Below are 21,855 nucleotides of genomic sequence, written 5' to 3'. Positions count from 1 at the left end.
CAGGATTCAAGCAAGCCGGGCCGAAGACGCCTGAAATGGCAGAAACCGGTCCCCGGAAGCTTGTTTCCTTCCCAGTGTAAGAATTGGCTTTTGTAGTCTGGTCTGCCCTGTTCCCATGATGCACTGGGCCAGGGACAGACTAATTTGCATACAGCCAGGTTCTGAAACTGGGATGGTGCAATGAGCTAAAAAACGGTGTTGGATCTAGCCCTGATCTCTTGACTGGGTGAGAGTACTCTGCTTAATTCAGAGACTCTGTCCATCACCACCCCTTGTTGTAAATAATTTTGTCCACCCTAAGCGTGGAAGGGTATACTCAGATGTGAGTCCCTTGCTCATTGCACCATCAGGATTCAAGCAAGCCGGGCCGAAGACGCCTGAAATGGCAGAAACCGGTCCCCGGAAGCTTGTTTCCTTCCCAGTGGTAGAATTGGCTTTTGTAGTCTGGTCTGCCCTGTTCCCATGATGCACTGGGCCAGGGACAGACTAATTTGCATACAGCCAGGTTCTGAAACTGGGATGGTGCAATGAGCTAAAAAACGGTGTTGGATCTAGCCCTGATCTCTTGACTGGGTGAGAGTACTCTGCTTAATTCAGAGACTCTGTCCATCACCACCCCTTGTTGTAAATGATACGTGTAGATTGCCCTACGAAATAATTAACCTAACCCTCCTGTTTTGTTTTAGAAATTTACCAATTGTTGATTAATGTTCCCTTGCACAGTCAGGAGCTTTCCTTTCCCGCCATCTGTGACGCATGCATATCTTTTTCTCTCCCTCCCTTCTTCTTTTTATGTTGCTGCATTTGTTTGGTTCATACGCACGCACTTTCCTTCCCTTTATATCGTCCTAGCAACCAGGTGTTTTCCAAAGATTACTCGCTCGGTTTTAATATGCAAGACGTCTTTCTTTCATCCTCACCCATTCTTTTAAGTTGTACTTTTCCATTATCTGCTGTTATTTTTCACTTTAATTTTCCATAGTTGTGCTGCATATTATTTGATGATTCTGTTTTAATTTTAACCTTTTTCTGTGTTTCACTTAAAGTTTTCTCCGCTGTTACTCATTCCCCACGTTGTTACTCATTCCCCACGTTTTAGGTCGAGTTTACTCGAACCTATTGCAGTCAATCCAGAAAGCTGACTTTTTACGATCCGGATTCTCAACAGTTCACGAGAAGCGAGTCACGTGACAAGCTCCTCGTGCACGAGCTTCCCCCTGCCAGCAGCATTTGCCACATCAAAGCCTTCCGCTGCCCCGCCCCCCGCCGTCACTTATTCACGGCCGCAGGCCATGCCTCGCATTTACTTCCCCGGCTCTGCTCCCCGCCCCCTCTCTATCCCTCGCTCTCCTTCACTCTGCCCCCACCACCTCTCGATATTGCTGCTTGTTTTGTTTGTTTTCTATTGTTTTTTGTTGTAACTTGTTGCCTTCCGTCTGATGTTCTATCCCTAGCTGTTCTGCAAATAACATTCTTTGTTTCGAACACCCACAGCTTAAAAACCGAAGCTCTGCCCAGTAAAAAGCAAACCAGCATCCCACCGGAGTTACAAACAATCTTTTGCTCAGCTCCCAAGCACGTAGTTTAACGAAGCTGCAATAGCGTGCTGAACGTCTCCATCTCTGTTTGTGCCACATTAATTTAACTGAAACACAAGACATGTAAGCACTTAAACTTCCGTCTGATGTTCTATCCCTAGCTGTTCTGCAAATAACATTCTTTGTTTCTAACACCCACAGCTTAAAAACCGAAGCTCTGCCCAGTAAAAAGCAAACCAGCATCCCACCGGAGTTACAAACAATCTTTTGCTCAGCTCCCAAGCACGTAGTTTAACGAAGCTGCAATAGCGTGCTGAACGTCTCCATCTCTGTTTGTGCCACATTAATTTAACTGAAACACAAGACATGTAAGCACTTAAACTATGTACTTTCAGAGATCTAAATTTTTTAGGCGTTATTTACCCCCGGTTACTGCCTTTTCCTTCCGCGGCATCGGTCCCTTTGAGGGCGTGACTCACTGAGAGCCTATTGACTGCCTGTTGCATCAGTACTTGTGTGATTTAATTAGTAATATACTTATAGCTCCAGTGGCCGTGGTCTCGCCAGCCTGCACAACAAAGTGCAGTTGGAACTTTCCAGTGCAAATTGTCAGGCGCAACCAGTAAAATTGGCTCAGTGGGTTAATGCATCGGTTTGTATGTATTGTAACTTATTTAGTGCAAATCTAGTGTTGCCCAACAATGGTCTTATTACCCTCTCCCCCTCCGAATTTCTCCAGACGTCTGACCACGCTCAGCGGGCTCCGGCACATAGTCCTTGCCCGAGCCTTCCCCCTGCCAGCAGCATTTCTCCTGCACTCGGCCCAACCCTCTCCCTCTCCATATGGTGCGCTCTGCCTCAGGCCAGCATCTCTCCTCCCATAATTATTCATTCACTGCAGGGCCTGCGTCTCGTCACCCTTCCTCCCCCTGCCAGCAGACTTCAAAGGCTCCCCCAGCGTGCGCTCGGCTGGCCTCACACCCCATCACCATATGCTTGTTCTCTGAAGATCTTTCTGAACCCTTCCATCTGCAGACCTCACACCTCATCGCTTTCCTTTTAAGGGCCCTCTTTTCACTCTCTCCTGCACCTACTTCCTCGCATTTCCTTTACTTCACTACCCCCTCCTCTCCACACACAGCACACCCATTCTACTGTAAGCAATTATTTAATTTTCTTTTACTTTCACCCTACCAGTATGTCAACAACCTTATACCCCTATGCACACATTCGCATAAAATCAGAATTACATTTGGCACCTCCTGTATTGGCCTGTGCACTCCGCAGGTGAGGCACGTATTGGCTGAGCATGTATTTTTGAAACCCCTAGACTAGTGACTCATTGACGAGCAGTTTGAAAAACTCTTTGCTTCAGCCTGAACTCCAACGATATCAGTCGTGGCCCGCTGGAAAACACTCACCCGCAGCCTGAACGCACACAGATACGCAGAGAGGATGCTTTGATTGATTGTACGCACTATACAAGAGTGATATGTTGCATGGGAAAAAAAAACTCCAGAAACACGACATCCTGAAAAATAGGGAATGCAAGAGTAGGTAAAATGTGAAATTGAAACGGGTAAAAAACATCGCTAGATTATTTTAATGAGATGTTAATATTTGACATATGTTCTTGGATTTTCGTCACAATAAAATACACTGAACATAATCTTCCCAAATGTTATTTACAAAAGTTTAAGCTATTGCCATTATAAATTACAATAACTTTTATTTAAGTATTAATTATTTAAAAAATTTAAAAAACATTGTTATTTGTAATATCAATACATGTAAGTCACGTAAATACAACACATATTGCATTACAAATGCTATAGGTGTCACATTTGCGAGAATTATAACTATTGGCATTGTAAATGACAAAGCTATTAATTTCGCAATTTTCAAAAACAAAACATAAATAAAAAATGTGTCATTTACAATATCAATAGCTCTAACTTTCCTAATACGAGACCTATTGCATTGCAAATGCTTGTTTCTCTGGGTTTCTTCTGCATACAGTTTTCATTTAGGCCTGATCTTTTCCTGCTTCTCAGCAATGGTCTCTCAAAGGTCTTTCTCTGTTACATTCCTAGGTCGACAGATAGCCAGTTGAAGTTGTGGAACGTGGGGAAGCCTCATTGCCTCCGCTCTTTCAAGGGTCATATCAACGAGAAGAACTTTGTGGGCCTGGCCTCCAACGGGGACTACATTGCCTGTGGTAAGCCAAGCTATGTCTGTAAATACTTCATTGTGGAACATAAACATGAAGTATACAGAGTGGTAAAAGTGCTCCATCGCTCGAAAACGGGGCCGCAGTTTTTACTTAGGCTGGCATCACATATTTGACCCCTTTCAGAGAAAAATGTGAAAATTAGAAATGTGTGCTCAACTTCTCCATTTCTTGCTGAAGCTTCTGAAGGTGTGAGCACGGCAGGCAGCTTTCCGCGCACACGTGCTCTGTACTGCACGATCCCACACGTTGGCTTTCTACACTTTATTTTTTAGATGTCTCGATGCAATCTCCTCTGGACCCTTTTCAGTTATCGCTCAACTATGTTCTTGGAATAGTTCCTGCTGAAATGCTGCAATAATCGAACCTTCAAAACGAGGAATAATATTTATTCGCCGTACTTGATGTGCATAATTGACTCCGCAGTGATGCCTTCACTAAAAGGAATTGGGGGAGGTTGTGCTTTTTTTTACCAGGTTGAAACGTTTTTTTTTTTTATGTGAATTGGTCATCAGAATCTTTGCCTCTTTAAGCAACTCTGTAGGCTCGCCAATTTTCGTTTGAATGGGACTCTTGCATTTGTTGATCTACTGTACTTTAGTTTATCATCTCTCCTAGGGTTCCCACAAACACAGTTACTAAATCTTTAGAGCTGTGAGTTTTTTGTTTTCTTCCTCTTCACTTGGATGACACTTACAGATCTTTCAAAGTACTTGTATTAACTGTCACAAGCAATTAGCAGATTCTGATGATCAAATCCATAATCTTGCAAGGCCATTTCGTTGACAGAAAATCTACAAGTTCTCTTCTCTTCCACACAAGACCCCATAAAAGTGAAACTGGGTGGCATGAAAAGTGCAGGTGGAAGAAGCCCTTTTTCGAAGGTTATCAGGCTGAGCCAGCTGGCCAGCATCCAGGTTTAGCACGTGGCACCTTAGTTTCATCCGCGTGATATCAGTCAGTCCAGCCTGATATGCTCTATTGCTGTGTGAGGCTTTTCCCATCTACATTTAGTCGTCCGAAGCCATACAGACCTGTCCCACGGCTGATGATAGTCCATCCTGCGTACCCGAGACAGCCGTTCTAAAGGCTACCTGGAGGGGACATGGAGAATATTTTCTATACAGTTTTGCAGCCTCTCCTTTGTATTAGCATGGTCTCTCATAGATATAACCTGAATATCTATGAAGCGTACACAACTGTGATCTATAGAGCTTTCAGTACTGGCAAGGACCACAACTATGGTCAGACTGGGAACCCAGAGCAGCCCTGGCAATATTGACGGATCAGCCCCCAGCTGCTTCTGTTCCTGGGAGCCTATATAGCATTACTGCTGCAAAACCACCCCCAATAACAAAAACAGCCCCCACCAATGCAAAATCGGCTCCACCCTTCCTGCTTGATGTCTGCTACGGCATGTCCGGCCCTAACCACAACATTCTGAAATTTGCCCAGTGTGGATGTTGAATGCACCATGCTGTCAAGTACGACTTCCTTTGCTGCCACTCATGCGTGTCCTGGTCAGCTTGCTGTACTTGTACTTGCCCAGCCCTTCTATTTGAAAGCCTGACTGGTGCATGAGGTTTTGCAGCATGGATCTTTTATAAATTCACAAGTTCTTTATATTGAAAAGATAACAAAAAAGTAAGTGTCGACCATGGGCTTATTTATGGGATTCCCTTATGACATTGACATTTACCTGGCACACCTCTGCCCCAAAAGATTTTATTTATTTATTTAATGCATTTTTTATATAGCGCAGACTTTACCCGAAGGTGTCAGAGCACTGTACAATACAACCAGTTACGTTACATGAGAGAAATTTTACGAAATAGAACGCTACAAACATAAACAGGAGACTAGAAGACGTAGGATAAAACCATAAAAGGCAAGAACACAATATCAAACACATCAAGCAGGGTGAGGAAAGTACAAGAAAATATTACAAATTTACAATGATGAACGAATGGCTCCACCTGTGCCTGTGATCCCTGCAGAACCTAGACGGCCAAGATCACGGTCCCGTCCAAGGCATCGCTCTTGCAGCCCGCACCGGTCTTCTACAAGGTCTCACCGTCGCCACAAGAGATCACGTTCTCGATATACTAGGGACACGGCGTCCTCTAGTGGAGGGAGATACTCGCCCACATTGTCGGACTCTCCACCTCTGAGAGTGTCACCTGTCGATGACATGGCCACATTTCAGGAGGTTCTTGTGAGGGGAGCGGCGAAACTGGGCATTGCTCTGTCTGTACCTACGCCTACTACATCAGTGATTTTTGAAATGCTACAACAGAGGCAAACCTCTCGTCCTCTACATCCTTTGGTGCCCGGGTTGGAGGAACCCGCGATGGAATTGTTCCATTCCATGCCTTCGAGGCTCCAGAAGAAATACCGTCCCCGGTCTCTGACCCTGCTTTCCTTCGGGCGGACCCCCCACCCCGCCCGGATTCAGTCATCGTGGTGGCGGCGAAGAAGCAGCATGCTACGGCTCCTTCGAAAACTGGACTCTGCGGGGAGGAAAGTCTGCAACACTGCAGCCACATCGATGAAGGCGGTTAGTTCCACATACCCTGCTGGGCTGTTACAACCGGTCCTTGTGGGAGTCTCTTCACCAGTTCATGGACCTCCTACCTAGGGACAAACGTGAGGATTTCCAGGAGATACTCAACGAGGGACTGATGGTCTCTAATCAGATTATCAGCACAGCAGCGGACACCTCTCTCCTTGCAGCCCATGGGTATTGCCATGGTTTGACGCTCCAACGGCATTCCTGGTTGCATTTCACCTCCTTAAAACCGGAGGCTCAGCAGCGCATTGCAAACCTCTCTTCCTCAGGTACAACCCTCTTTGGTTCCCATGCAGACGAGGAGATGGCCCACATGAAGGCTGAGGTCGAGACCCTCAATGCCGTTGGCTTGGAAAAGCCTAAGGAGTAGCGTAGGAATTTTCGCCCTTTCCAACGGCGTTATTCCTCTCAGCGATTCCAGCGCGTGCAGGGCCGTCAGTCTGGACAGCAACAGTTTCAACGGTCGTTTCAGCCGTTTCAAAGACGCCAGTCGAGAGGAAGGGGTAACCAGCAATCAACACCAGGGATAAAGGCTCCAGCGGGTTCCAAGCCCAGAAAGGTTACTTTCCCCTCTTCTGTTCACTCCAGTAGGGGGAAGCATTAAAATTATCTGGCAGATAACTTAGGACAGTTGGGTGCTGAATATTGTTCGCAATTGGTACTGTCTACATTTCATCAGCCCTCCATCGATACCACCGGTTTGCTCACAACACCTGTTGCGAGAACTTCAGGTGGAGGCCGATACCCTGTTAAGAAAAAGGGCGATAGAACTGGTTCCTCCTACACAGAGGGGGCAAGGTCTATATTCCAGGTTCTTTCTCGTACGCAAGAAGGACAAGAACGAGTTCATACCCATTCTTGATTTGCGACAAGCAAACAAATGGAACCGCAGAGAAAAGTTCTGCATGTTATCCCTGCACCAGATCTACCCTCATCTGCATCAAGGGGTCTGGCTATGCGCAATAGATCTGTAAGATGCATATTTTCATGTGCCGATAACAAGGAAACATCGCAAGTTCCTACGGTTCCTGGTCGGCACTAATCAGTACCAATATGCAGTGCTTCCCTTCTGCCTGAAGTCAGCGCCCAGGACTTTTTCAAAGTGCATGGCGATAGTCGTAGCACACCTCCAGAAGAACAAGGTGATCGTCTATCCATACGAGGACGACTAGCTGATCAAGGCAGCCTCGTTTCAGGAGGCACACCTGCATTTCAACAGGATGTCCGCTCTGCTGAATCGCTTGGGTCTATCTATCAATCTGTCAAAGTCTGTCCCAACTCCTGTCCAGTGTGTGCAGTATCTGGGAGCATCCGTCGATACATGCAAGGCAAGCTTGTGTCCTTTGGAGGAGAGACGCTTATCAATCCTTCTGAAGGCTCAGGTTCTCATTACCATTCCCTCGCCGACGGTGACAACTGTATCTTCTCTCCTGGGTTCCATGTCGTCTTGTATCTACCTCACTCCACATGCATGCCTCCACATGCAACCTCTGCAGGAATGTCTGGAGGATCAGTGGGACCAGAGGCGAGGGAGTTGGGAGGACAGGATTCAGCTGTTGCAGCAAGCCCTCCAGTCCATCAAGTGGTGATGCTTGCCTCACAATCTCCTCAGAGGGATTCCGTTCCACAAGAAGATACCAGTTCAGACCATTGTGACAAATGCATCTCTCCACGGCTGGGGAGCGTATTCAGACCACCTTCAGATACAGGGCACATGGACCCAGAAGGAGACCACTTATTACATCAACTTCCTGGAACTGCGAGCGGTCCACCTGGCACTGAAAGCCTTCCATGAATGAAAGTGGAACTAGAGGACCTCTAGTTCCATCCCTTTAGGGCACACAGATATTGTCTTTCTTATAGAAGGAAGACTTCCACTCTTTGGTTTCTTAGTTCATAGGTGACCTTTTAATTATTTTGCATTTCGTTTCTGCATTTCATCATATTTTCCTTTTCATGTAGTAATAATCAAATTAACTTCAGGCCATGTGATTTCAAAATTTCCAATGCATTTCGGGCAGGCGTTACATGCCCTTCATCAGGGAATCGACACTGTAATCATAATATGGTAACCATTACGATTTTGCATGGCAATCACAGTAAATCATGAAAAACATTATCTATTCATGTTAAAGCGTAATGGATTATATGGTATCGGGTTCTAAGTGCCTAACGTGTGATCCTACACAAAATATCCGTGTAGTTCAAATTACATTTTAGAACAGATTGTGAAAAAACAAATTGTGAAAAAAACGTGAAAAATCGATGTATCACTTACAAGCCTTTCCTTGTGTGTTATTCTACATCTGTGAAAAGAGCAGAATGTCAGCACGTGTAAAACGAGCGTTTAGATAAAACGCTCGCTGCCTTTTTGGTCTGGCGGTTCTATCAAACTAACCTGTGGTGTCTGTTCGGCATACTCAAATCTGCTGACGGTCTTCTGTGATGGCGACGCAGAGACGAGCTCTGGCCGCGTTTCCTTATTTTGAAAAAAGTTCCGGTCATGTGACATGGACATAGTCAGTAGACTATGGTTATTACTCATTGATGCGAGCGAATTCGTTGTTGTTAAAGCAATTCTTATTCAGTGGGATAATGGAAACTTAAAAACGTACAGCTATGTGATATATTGAACAAGGGGGTTAAGTGTAGGTGCCTAGCTACAATGAAATGATTAAATTACAATTGGAAAAAAAACGATATAAAAAAATGTCGGGTGAGGTTCGAACCCCAAAACTGGGTGGATTGTCATAGTGAGTTGCTCTATATGTAGAGCTATCTCATGGTGCTAACTGGTGGGGTGAAATATATGTCTAGTGATTATATGAGCGAGCACAGTGTTAACAAGGTACAGTCGTTAGAGCAAATTAATTCACAGGTAACATGACAGTTCAATTCTTTCGTTTAAGCCCATCGGCTTCTGTGTAACAGTTTTTGTATCCACGCGTTCTCTCTTCTCAGGAGGTATTTTGTATTGTCTCTTCTCTCAATTTTTTGAACAGTTTCCAATATGACGAACTTTATTTGGGAAATGTTATGATGTTCATCCACAAAATGTGCTGACAGGGCTGATTTCATATTCTTCAATCTGATGTTCGATTTGTGCTCTGTTAGTCGTACTTTAATGCGACGTTCTGTCTTGCCCACATACATCTTTCCACATGGGCATCTTATTCCATAAATCAAGTTACTGGTGTCACATATTGCATTAACTTTAAGTTTGATTGGATAACCTTGTGTTGGGTGATTAATTGTGTTTCCTCTGATTATGCTGTTGCAACTGCCGCAGTTGAGGCAAGGTTTGGTTCCGAAGTACTCATTGATTTTGGTGGGTTTATTCTGTAAAGATTTCACCTAAGTTCTTTGCTCTGGTAAAATGCCAAATATGGGTGGTTGGTTGAATGCTTCTTTAAAGTCCGGTTCCATATTCAATATAGACCAATGTTTCAAAATGACCTTTTTATAGCTCTTGCTTGATGTTGAAAATTTTGAAACAACAGCCATGCGTGTTTGTTCTGGTTTGACTTTGGGGCGTTAGGAGCTTTGTTCTGCTGAGTTTGTCAATCTTTGTTTTTGTTTGTTCAATGAGTGCTTGTGGGTACCCTCTTTTGATGAATTTATTTGTGGTTTCTCTGAGTCTAATGTTGAGAGTGTGTTCCTCGGAGGTGATTCTCTTCACTCTGCCATTGTGAAAAAGGTAGGTTTCTTATTAGATTGGGTTCATGAAAACTTGAATGGAGTAACATATTGTTTCTATCTGTGGGTTTCACATATAGATCCGTGGAGAATCCCTGTGATGTTATCGAAACTTTGACATCCAGAAAATTGACCGTCGTGGTTGATATGTCCCATGTTAGTTGGATTCGTTGGTCTATTTCATTGAATTCTGTCAGTTCAGATTGTAGTCTTTCCTCTGTGTTCGTCCAGATGATGAATAGATCATCAATGTACATCAAGGTCATTTTGAAACATTGGTCTATATTGAATATGGAACCGGACTTTAAAGAAGCATTCAACCAACCACCCATATTTGCATTTACCAGAGCAAAGAACTTAGGTGAAATCTTACAGAATAAACCCACCAAAATCAATGAGTACTTCGGAACCAAACCTTGCCTCAACTGCGGCAGTTGCAACAGCATAATCAGAGGAAACACAATTAATCACCCAACACAAGGTTATCCAATCAAACTTAAAGTTAATGCAACATGTGACACCAGTAACTTGATTTATGGAATAAGATGCCCATGTGGAAAGATGTATGTGGGCAAGACAGAACGTCGCATTAAAGTACGACTAACAGAGCACAAATCGAACATCAGATTGAAGAATATGAAATCAGCCCTGTCAGCACATTTTGTGGATGAACATCATAACATTTCCCAAATAAAGTTCGTCATATTGGAAACTGTTCAAAAAATTGAGGGAAGAGACAATACAAAATACCTCCTGAGAAGAGAGAACGCGTGGATACAAAAACTGTTTACACAGAAGCCGATGGGCTTAAACGAAAGAATTGAACTGTCATGTTACCTGTGAATTAATTTGCTCTAACGACTGTACCTTGTTAACACTGTGCTCGCTCATATAATCACTAGACATATATTTCACCCCACCAGTTAGCACCATGAGATAGCTCTACATATAGAGCAACTCACTATGACAATCCACCCAGTTTTGGGGTTCGAACCTCACCCGACATTTTTTTATATAGTTTTTTTTCCAATTGTAATTTAATCATTTCATTGTAGCTAGGCACCTACACTTAACCCCCTTGTTCAATATATCACATAGCTGTACGTTTTTAAGTTTCCATTATCCCACTGAATAAGAATTGCTTTAACAACAACGAATTCGCTCGCATCAATGAGTAATAACCATAGTCTACTGACTATGTCCATGGTCACATGACCGGAACTTTTTTCAAAATAAGGAAACGCGGCCAGAGCTCGTCTCTGCGTCGCCATCACAGAAGACCGTCAGCAGATTTGAGTATGCCGAACAGACACCACAGGTTAGTTTGATAGAACCGCCAGACCAAAAAGGCAGCGAGCGTTTTATCTAAACGCTCGTTTTACACGTGCTGACATTCTGCTCTTTTCACAGATGTAGAATAACACACAAGGAAAGGCTTGTAAGTGATACATCGATTTTTCACGTTTTTTTCACAATTTGTTTTTTCACAATCTGTTCTAAAATGTAATTTGAACTACACGGATATGTTTGTGTAGGATCACACGTTAGGCACTTAGAACCCGATACCATAGAATCCATTACGCTTTAACATGAATAGATAATGTTTTTCATGATTTACTGTGATTGCCATGCAAAATCGTAATGATTACCATATTATGATTACAGTGTCGATTCCCTGATGAAGGGCATGTAACGCCTGCCCGAAATGCATTGGAAATTTTGAAATCACATGGCCTGAAGTTAATTTGATTATTACTACATGAAAAGGAAAATATGATGAAATGCAGAAACAAAATGCAAAATAATTAAAAGGTCACCTATGAACTAAGAAACCAAAGAGTGGAAGTCTTCCTTCTATAAGAAAGACAATATCTGTGTGCCCTAAAGGGATGGAACTAGAGGTCCTCTAGTTCCACTTTCATTCATTGTTCTAAAACGCCGTTGGACTCTCGGCGTTACCTCTTAGGAGCACCAAAAACTTGAACCCTATTTATATACCTGTATCACAACAAAACCAGCTGTGCATCTATTCTAAATATTTATCACTGCACTGAAAGCCTTCCAGCCATCCTTTCAAACCAGTTCCCTGCTGGTCCAGAAGGACAACACAACAACGATGTACTATCTCAACAAGCAGGGGGGATTGAGATTTCGCACATTTTCTGTTGAAGCGCAGACAATCTGGAACTGGCTGATGGCCAGGGACCTGACCATAACGGCGACTCATCTGCCAGGTGTGCAGAATGCTCATGCAGACGCTCTCAGCAGACTCGTTCAAGAAAATCACGAATGGGACTCAAACAACGAAGTGGTAAGAGAAATCTTCGAAAGATGGGGCACTCCCGAGATCGATCTGTTTGCCACCTCAGAAAACAGCAAATGTCGAGACTTCGCCTCCAGGTTCTACCAACCAGGGACGCTGGGGAATGCACTGTGGATCAACTGGTCGAACAGCTTTTTCTACGCTTTTCTACCCATTCCCCTGATCCCGACAGTGTTGATCAAACTTTCCCAATCACGGGCTAAGATGATCCTCATTGCCTCGTCAGTGGTGGTTCACCGACCTACTCCACCGGTCTCTCCAGCCGCACCTGCGACTTCCATGTCGGCCGGACCTTTTCACGAAGTTCGGAGGGCATATGGTGCATCCCAACCTCTCGTCGTTAAATTTGGCAGCATGGCTCCTGAGCTAGTTCAGTATGGACATTTAAATCTCCCTCAGAACTGCATTGAGATACTGAAAGAAGCGAAAAGACCATCTATACCGACTTCCTACGCCTATAAATGGAAGAGATTTATGCATTTGGTATGCCTCTAAAGATGCAGATCCAACCTCCTGCAAGGAGAATGTCATTCTTCCTTACTTACTGCATTTGGCTCAATCTGGCCTTAATTTTCATTCCATTAAAGTTCACCTAGCCGCTTTAACTGCGTATAGGAAATGCCCTTCACAAACTTCCTTTTTCCAAATCCCAGTCATCAAAGATTTTCTGGAAGGTTTGAAGAAGGTGTTTCCTCCCATTAGGCGTCCTTCGCCTCCGTGGGAGCTTAATGTGGTGCTTTCTAGACTGATGAGGGAGCCGTTTGAGCCCATTCATAAGGCTTCTCTCCAGCATCTGTCCTGGAAGGCGGCTTTCCTTGTAGCCATAACATTGGCTCGCAGGGTGAGTGACATCCAGGCTCTCTGTTGTCAAGAGCCTTACACTGTGTTTCATTCTTCTAAGGTAGTCATGAGAAATCGCCCTAAATTCTTCCTGGTGGTGTCAAAGTATCATGTAAATTATACGATTTCTTTACCCACGTTTTTTCAGCATCCTTCCTCTCCTGCTGAGAGGTCCCTTAATTCTCTTGATGTTACGAGGGTGTTGAAATTCTGCTTAGATAAAACTAAGGAGATTCAGTTGTTTGTTAGCCAGACCAGTCCTGACAGAGCCATAGTTATCTCCAAGCAATCCATCTCTAGATGGATTGTGTCCTGTATTCAGTTGTGTTATCAAAAAGCCAACAAGACTCTAGTTAGTAAGCCTAAGGCTCACTCTACCAGAAAGAATAAATGGGAAGCGGACCTGCATTAGACATCCCAGACACTGTATGGTCACAGTTAGTGCGGAGAGTCAGGAAGAGTACTAGGAACGCGCGCTTCCAACTGATACACCTCTATATTCTCCACCGAGCTTACCTCACCCCAAGTAAAATCGCAGCGTACTTTCACGTAGCGGACGCGGCATGCCCTAGATGTAATCAAGTGGGAGCTGACCTGGTCCATATGTTAAGGGGTTGTCCCAGTCTACAAGAATATTGGACGGGAATCGAAGAGACCCTGAACGCAGTCACAGACAGGGAATTGCATTATGATAGTGCAGTCTCCATTTTACATTGGTTCCCTCACACGAAGAAGAACAAACTGTCGAGTAAATTTATAGATATGGGCTTACTCATAGCAAAGAGAGAGTTGACTAAGGGGTGGAAATCGAAGGTGGCACCGACACATAGGAGATGGTTGAATGAATTCCTGAAGTGGGCGACTGCAGAGAGCACGATCCGCTACCAAATGGCTCGCCGTAGCTCAGATGACAAGGCGCAAGAAGCAGCACTGATGTGGGAAATGCTAGTGCAGGCATTACGGGATAGCGCACTAGAGGAGGATGGAGAGGAGGAGACACAAGTCGCTACAACCCGAACAGTGATAATCACGCCCGCAGCACTTCCACAAGACACACACACGCAGTAAAATGCATTGACTCCGTGATCCCACGATTTAAGCACACATGTTTGCACCGAGCACAGACGCAGACACGGGGAGGGAAGGGGGGGTTCACTATTAAGGGGTTCCACAGCAGACTAAGTACGTCGTTATCAGACCAACAGTACGACACATCACATTACACGATTAAAAGCGGAGGGCAGAGATCCTTTAATATTGACAGTGATGACGGGCTCGGCCCGAAGAGTGTATTATATGGCGAATTGACGCCGCCCTGCCTCCGGGATGTGGGCTAAATGGCTGTGTCCAACGTAACTGCGAAGCATTCGCTATACTGTAACTCTGGACTGTATGATGCTCACTATGTCACTGTGTGTTCTGCATAACCCTGCAATAAAAATTGTTTTAAAAAAAAAAAGGCTCACTCTACCAGAGGTAAAGCTGCTACAGCGGCTTTACTCCGTAACGTTCCTACTGCATAGATCTGTAAGCCTGCCACTTGGAAGTCAGTCCATACCTTTGCTAAACACTACTGCCTGGACTCTGATGCCAGGGCAGATGCTCAGGTTGGACAGGCTTCGCTGAGGAATCTATCTGCACAGTATTGGGTCTGTTTGTTTCTACCACCGCTGGGGTTGTTTTTTGGGGATGGGCCTGCCATTCTATTCACTTGATTATGACTATACACAGCGATCCCCTACTACAGAAGGAGTAGTTTCTTACCTGTAACTCCAGTTCTGTAGTAGGGGTATCTCTGTGATAGTCCTAAGCAACCCGCCCTCCTCCCCAGTGGATGAAACAGTGATATCCTGAATGCAGCAGGCCTTGCTTTATACACCTTCAAAAAGAACTGAAAGTAACTGGCCTTTGGCTGTGCATCATGGGATACCGAGGGTCTCTGGAAGGATTCTTAAAGGCCCGGTATCCATTTACAGACACATAATGGCAGCCTATGGGGCTTGTCTGTCCAACCCTTCAGCTCTATCATGAAAAGGGGATTTTTGTGAAGGGGAGTTTCTTTGTGTGAAACTTTGTAAAATGGTTACATTTAAATGTCGTCTCCCACATCAAGACTACAGCAGACCTCCTGTACTCGCTGGGGTTCACTATCAACATGCCGAAGTCACACTTGACTCCCTCTCAGATGCTCCCTTTCATCAGAGCTGTTCTGGACACAGTACAGTTTTGGGCGTATCCTCCAGAGCAGCGAGTCAAGGATATTCGAGCTATGATACCACTGTTTCAGCCTCTATACCGGATTTCGGTGAGAATGACCCTGAGGTCCTCATGGCCTCCTACATTCTGCTGGTGGATCATGCCAGATGGCATAAACGGGTTCTACAGTGGGGCCTGAAGTTCCAGTGGGAGCAGCATCAGGAGATCTTTCCGACTAAGTCCATGTCTCGGAGGGAACTGTACAACAACGTAAGTGGTGGTTAACAAATCAAGCTTGGGTTAGAGGCAGCTCCCTCTCCCTTCCACAACCAGACCTAACAGTGGTGACAGATGCGTCACACCTGGGATGAGGCGGCCATCTGGGAGAGGTGGAGATCAGAGGCCTCTGGTCTCCTAAGGAGTCTGAGCTCCATATCAGCCTGTTTGCGCTCCGGGCGATACACCTGGCACTGAAAGCATTCTTTCCCTCTCACAAAGGGAAAGTGGTGCAGGTGTTCACAGACAGCACCACTGCCTTGTGGTACTGCCATAAACAGGGCAGGGTGGGGTCGTGGACCCTATGTCAAGAAGCTTTTTGTCTCTGGATATGGCTGGAACATCAGGGACCCTGGTGGTTCAAAACCTAGCAGGTTGTCTGAACGCCAGGGCATACGACTCCGCCGTTGATGCCTGGTAGATCACAAATGGTGTCTTCACTCGGAGGTGGTGCAAGGTCTCTTTCAGCAGTGGGGAGAGCCTTGGTTAGATCTGTTTGCCACCTAAGAGAACACGCAGTGTCAGCAGTTCTGCACGTTGGAGTTTCCAAGGCGGAACTCACTCAGTGACGCTTTTCATCACGAGTGAAGTGCTGAAGAAGATCAAGCGCAACCAGGCCCAAGTTATTCTTGTGGCTCTGGACTGGGCACGAAGAGTCTGGTACTCCGAGCTCCTGAGCATGGCCATCGATCCTCCAATTAGACTGCCCCTTTGGGAGGATCTTCTGTTGCAGCAACAGGGGACGGTTCTTCACCTAAACCTGTCCAGCCTCCATCTTCTTGGGTAGAGATTGAGCGGTGACCAGTGACAGCTTTTGGCCTTCCACCTGAAATTTGTAATGCCATCTTGACAGAAAGGCGTCTTTTCACTAAAACTGTATACGCCTGTAGATGGAACAAGTTTTGTGGCATCGTGTATAGCAAAAGCTGTGAATCCCCTGTCTGCACCTCTTTCAGAGGTTCTCTTGTATATACTTTCTTTGGCCCAGCAGGCTCTGCTCTGGGCAGTCTTAATTGTTATCCTGCAGGTATCTCTGCTTTCCTTCGGCTGCCAGATCAGCCCTCTTTATTCAAGTCCCCTGGTGTAAATAGATTCTTTAAGGGCATTACTCATCTGTTTCCCCATCTCCTTTCATAATGCCCCAGTGGGACTTGAATCTTGTTCTAACCTATCGAATGTGTGCTCCCTTGAGCCCCTTCACAACTGTCCTCTCAGGCTCCTCACTCTGAAAACTGCCTTCCTTGTTGCTATCACCTCTGCTCGCAGGGTGAGTAAGCTTCAGGCTCTTTCTTCCAAGCCACCTTTCTTCTCTGTGCATCCGGACAAAGTGGTGCTTAGGACTAGGACCTTGTTCCTTCCTAAAGTGGTTACACCATTTCACATAGGACAAACTATCACTTTGCCCACCTTTTTCCCACCTCCGCACCCTTCCAAGGAGAAGCAGAGAATCCATCGTCTGGACCCTAAACATGCGCTGTCCTTCTACCTTGACCACAGGAAAGATTTCCAGGTGGATGACCAACTCCTTGTTGGCTATGTAGGTGCCAAGAATGGTCGACTGTTCATAAGCAGACCATCTCTCGATGGGTTGTCCTTTGTATTAAGGTCCTTTACGCTTTAGCGAAAAAGGAACCTCCAGTTGGGCTGCCTGCTCATTCCACTAGGTCTACAGCAGCAACCACTGTATTGGCACATGGAGTACCACTTCTTGACATCTGCCAGGTGGCCACATGGGTATCTTTGCACACGTTCACCAGACATTACTGCCTGGACAGCCAAGTCCAGAGGGACGGCTATTTTGCCAGTTCGGTCCCCCCCCCCAGGACTTCCTGGTATTATCTTAGTTGGCAGACCCTCCACCAGGGATGGTATTGCTGGGGTATCTATTCTAAGGTAAGAAATCTACAACTAACTGTCTCATTCAGATGAACAAAGGTTAGTTGTAGATTCCTTACTGCCCCACCCATCCTCCCTGCTCTGCAAACTGACTTCTAGGGATAGGGACTCCCTTACAGGGCCCTAGTTGTGGTGCACCAGTGGACAGTGTCTTGCATGGCTCTGCGCTACTGGTGTGGAAATTTGTGTCAGAACTGAATTCAGCGCGCAGGGGCGGCGTCAAGGTAGGCACCGCAACTTCCTCTGATGACGGACGCAGAGTCGACCAATGCCACCTCTCGACGCGCAGAGGTACTGCTAAGAAAAAATTCTCAGGATCCAGTATGACGCCTGGGGGTAATTGTAAGGTAAGGAATCAACAACTAACCTATGTCTCTTACAGATACATCGTTCCCTAAGGTAAGTAACTAGTTCTTTAAGCAGTGCAAGGCGAGGGTCTGAGTTTTAGTTAGCTCACTGATCTATAACTGGTGTATTTCAGCTCTAGTTTTGAACTCATTTTCACACTGAACAAAAACACTACTTTAACCTTTGTTTTTCAGTGTATTTCTAGTTTAAAAAAAATTAAGATGTTATTACCAAACCTGTAAGGTAACCAACTATTTCGTAGATTCCTCCACCCTCCCACCCCACATTTTGCCTACTAGCTGCTAGGTTTTTTACTTGAGTGTCATGAGGCCTGCTAACCAGACCTCAGTGTCAGTTTTCTAACCCCTTACAAAGTGTATGTTGAATTGGCTATCCTCAATTGACAAGTACTCACTTACTTAGAAGTCCCTAGTATATTGTTCTCATGGTACCATGGAATGTAGGGCAGATTGTCCACCTTGGGCCACCCTGTGTATGACAAAGTACAAAATGGCTCTCAGCGGCCAATGCAGACTGGAAGGGTAGTTGTTGCACTCCCAAGTTGTCTTTACCATTACAACATATGGCAAGACCACCACTTCCTTGAACAATATATGTAAATCTCCCCGAAGGACGGCCTAAAGAGCCGGAAGGCAGGGAACTGTACATTATTAAGTAGGACATGTATGTTTATATGCGTCTTACCAGCAAAACCCTTAAAGTTGTAATGTTGCTGTTGAAAAGTTAGTAGCTTAATTGGCTAACACAGGGTTATCGACTTGTACCTCAGCATGGCTAACTTCTGAATGCGACTACCTAACTATGTACTGTAAGATATCAAATCGATCGTGGCATTAAACCTGAACTGATGGCCAGGTCGAATTTAATGTCACTATTAAAGTAAAGCAACTTTTAGAAAGTCGCCACTCTTTGACCCAGCTGGTCCAGTAGCATCATAGAGGTACTGACCCACAGACCGCTTTCTGCCTGCCTGGGTAGTAGTGTGAACAACTCCCAGGTTTCAAAATAATAGCAGCCCGCTGGAGGAAGAGGTGTCACCTCCCCTAGCAGGAAGCCATTCAGGGTGTTAGCCCACAAGGCCAACTTCAAAGGGGAAACCACCTTTGGTAAGTAAATGACGATAACACTCCAGAGGGGCTGCCCTTTGTTCAAGTAGACTGGCTGGAGACGGAGGCACAGAGGGAAGACCAGTGCCCAAACCGGTTTTCCCATGCGTGTGTAGCCCACACATAGCCACACCTTTAGGGTGTACTATCCAGTTCCTCACAGCAGAGGAAAGGTTCAGACATCTTGAGAGTGCCTGAATAGTGCAATATGGAAATTTCCAGATGCCTCACATTGCCGGAAAGTCATCACGAAGAGGGAGGGGACCTGGTAGCCCATTGGCTAGTGACTGCGTTGTCCCCTCCTGGCACATTTCAAGAATAAGCAGGGCACCCCTAACCCCTGGAACCTACGATCACATCTGAGGTGGAACTAAGACCAAAGAAGAACTGCCCTGCTGTCCCCTGGACCGCACAAAGAGTGGCTGCACCTTCTTATAGGGTGCACCTGCTGCACCTTTGGGTAGCGAAATCTGACAGAGACTTCTAGCCCCAGATTCCTTACCTTTGAATTTACCCTAGGTGTCAGACTGGATCTGGCAGATTTTTCATAAGCAGTACCTCTGTGCGCTAGAAGGTGATGTCGATCAGATTACTGTGTGCTGATATAGGCGCCACCTAATAGCGCTGTTGTCTTTTCTTTAAGCACTAGCCAGCGCTGATCCGGAGAAGAGCTATGCCTCCGGTACTGTTCGACTGGGTTTTTTCAACGTTTGAGTGTTTTGAGGATTTTCCTCCTGGTGTGTTAAGCGATGTTATCTAGGAAGACCAGATTCAAGCCTGCAGCTTCTGTCAACAGCTGGTATTGGTGACTGATCCAGACGTTGTCTGCCTGTTGTGTTTGGAGCTCATCCATGACCCGAATTTGTGTTCTGATTGCCGTGCCATGAATCCGAAGGCTTTGAGGGAGCGGTCCCTAAAGCTCATGGTGGCCTGGCTTGTGTAAATCGAGGTCCCAGGAGTGCTCACAGAGTCCTAGGTCATCGTCCCATCTCAAGTCCTCTGAACACTCGAATAAGTCAAGACGTATCAAGAAGTCGTCGAAGAGATCTTTGACAACCTCTTGTCTGTCGCCCATTGAGACAAAAGAGGATCGTTGACATTCAAGTCTTGGCTCCATGGTAGAGCCTGTGCCAGGGCTAACTCTGCACCTCCCCGACTTTCCTGGAGGTGGAGTGACCCCATCCAACTAAAAGAGTTCTGTGAGGCAATGCACCTCATTTTTGAGGGGGCCTACCCCTCTGGTGCAGTGTTTGGTCTCGCAGAGTCAAAAGGGGCCACATCAGGTTCCGCGCTAGCAGCTCTGGCCCTTGCTCCAGTGAGCCCCCATGGATCCATTCCTAGATCCGGAGCAGCGTCGGTCGTGCCATTTCGACCTTCCCTTATGCCTGTCTTGATGTCCGCGCCGCTGACGGCGTTGTTCCTATTCTGATCCCCGACTCCGAAATGGAGCCAGAGGGGCATTGCTTGATGCTGCATTCAACGCCGGCAGGAACTTCGCTTCCTAAATTGGAGCCTGAGCCCCTGTTCCCTACAGAATACAAGCTCTATGAGGAAGACCTAAACTTGGACTGGTGTCAGGTACTGAATGAAGCCAGCGGACTGGATACTTATTCCGATATTTGTATGCTTTCTTCCCCACTGTGGCGACTTAGGAGGGTGCTTCATATGTAATGGTGGTGCAGAGGGCGGCTGTGGTCCTTGACCTTCAGTTACCTTCGGTGGCAGTCAAACCTAACATCTTAACAGAGGTGCTACAACCGGAAGGCTCCATATTTAAATAGATACTCCCATTCAACAAAGCCCCCACTGCCATTCTTTTGGGGACCTGGTCCAAACCCGACACAGGGGCTCCTGTAAATAGAACGATCGCTAACCGCCCTGCTTCAGGGGACCCAAACTTCCTCATCCAACACCCTACCCTGAGGAGCTTGGCGGTCCAAGCCTTAACATACCAAGGTACATTCCCTGCAGCTGCCCCAGATAGGGAATCCAAGAAGCTGGACTCTTTGGGGAAGATTATTTTTTCTTCCACCAGCCTGGCATTGTTGTCTGTGAACAGCACCTGCCTCTTGTGCTGTTACCTCCACACTTTGTGCGACATGGTTAGCAAGCGCTGCCACAAGTGCCAGAGAAGGCCAGGGCAGTCATCTCTCAGGTTGTTGCAGATAGGAGAGATGCAACAATGTTCACAATACAATGTGGGCAGAGTGGTTTCATTGGTAGTGACCATGAGGCGCCACACCTGGTTGAGGATGTCTGGCTTTTTGGGGATGTCAAGCTTCCCTTATCATCAGGCCCTTTGATGGCATCTGTCTCTTTGGAGACAAGACGTATTCGACGCTCTAGTGCTTCAAGAACAGTCAGGCTACTGCCAAGAATTGTCCGAAGGATCTACTCCCTCTTCTTTGAGATAACCCACCCTCCTTGCCGCCATCTCACGATCGGCTGATGGAGTACCATCTATCCCTTCTCCCCAAGAAAGTCACAGCTCTCTTGGCCTTGTGAGCTATAGAGAGGGTTCCAGTACCAGAAGTAGACTGTAGTTGCTATTCCCGCTACGTTCTGGTCCCTAACAAGGAGAAAGGCCTTTGTCTTATTCATTCAAGATCTGCGAGCCCTCAGCTTCTTCCTCAAGAATGAGAAATTCAGATTGCTCATGTTGACTAAGGTTTTGTCTGTCATAGACCCATGAGACAGGATGCTAGTGTTGGATTTGCAGGACTCCTACTTCCATACCCTCGTCCTCCCTGCCCATCGGCGCTGCCTGCGGTTTACGATAGGCCATAAGCATTTTCAGTTTACCATGATCGCCTTTA

At 45.9% G+C, this 21,855-nt stretch overlaps 1 protein-coding gene across 1 annotated transcript in view; it reads left to right on the top strand.

Annotated features, from left to right (window-relative positions):
- Nucleotides 1–21,855, top strand: part of COP1 (COP1 E3 ubiquitin ligase) — a 922,999-nt gene that overhangs the window by 672,538 nt on the left and 228,606 nt on the right. The window contains exon 17 of the mRNA XM_078642019.1: nucleotides 3,632–3,756. Within this exon, the coding sequence (XP_078498145.1) occupies nucleotides 3,632–3,756 (125 nt within the window). The remainder of the gene's footprint in view (nucleotides 1–3,631; nucleotides 3,757–21,855) is intronic.

Source organism: Lissotriton helveticus, chromosome 1_1, assembly GCF_964261635.1.
Source record: "Lissotriton helveticus chromosome 1_1, aLisHel1.1, whole genome shotgun sequence".
Taxonomy (NCBI): Eukaryota; Metazoa; Chordata; class Amphibia; order Caudata; family Salamandridae; genus Lissotriton; species Lissotriton helveticus.
This window is presented reverse-complemented; position numbering and strand designations above follow the sequence as displayed.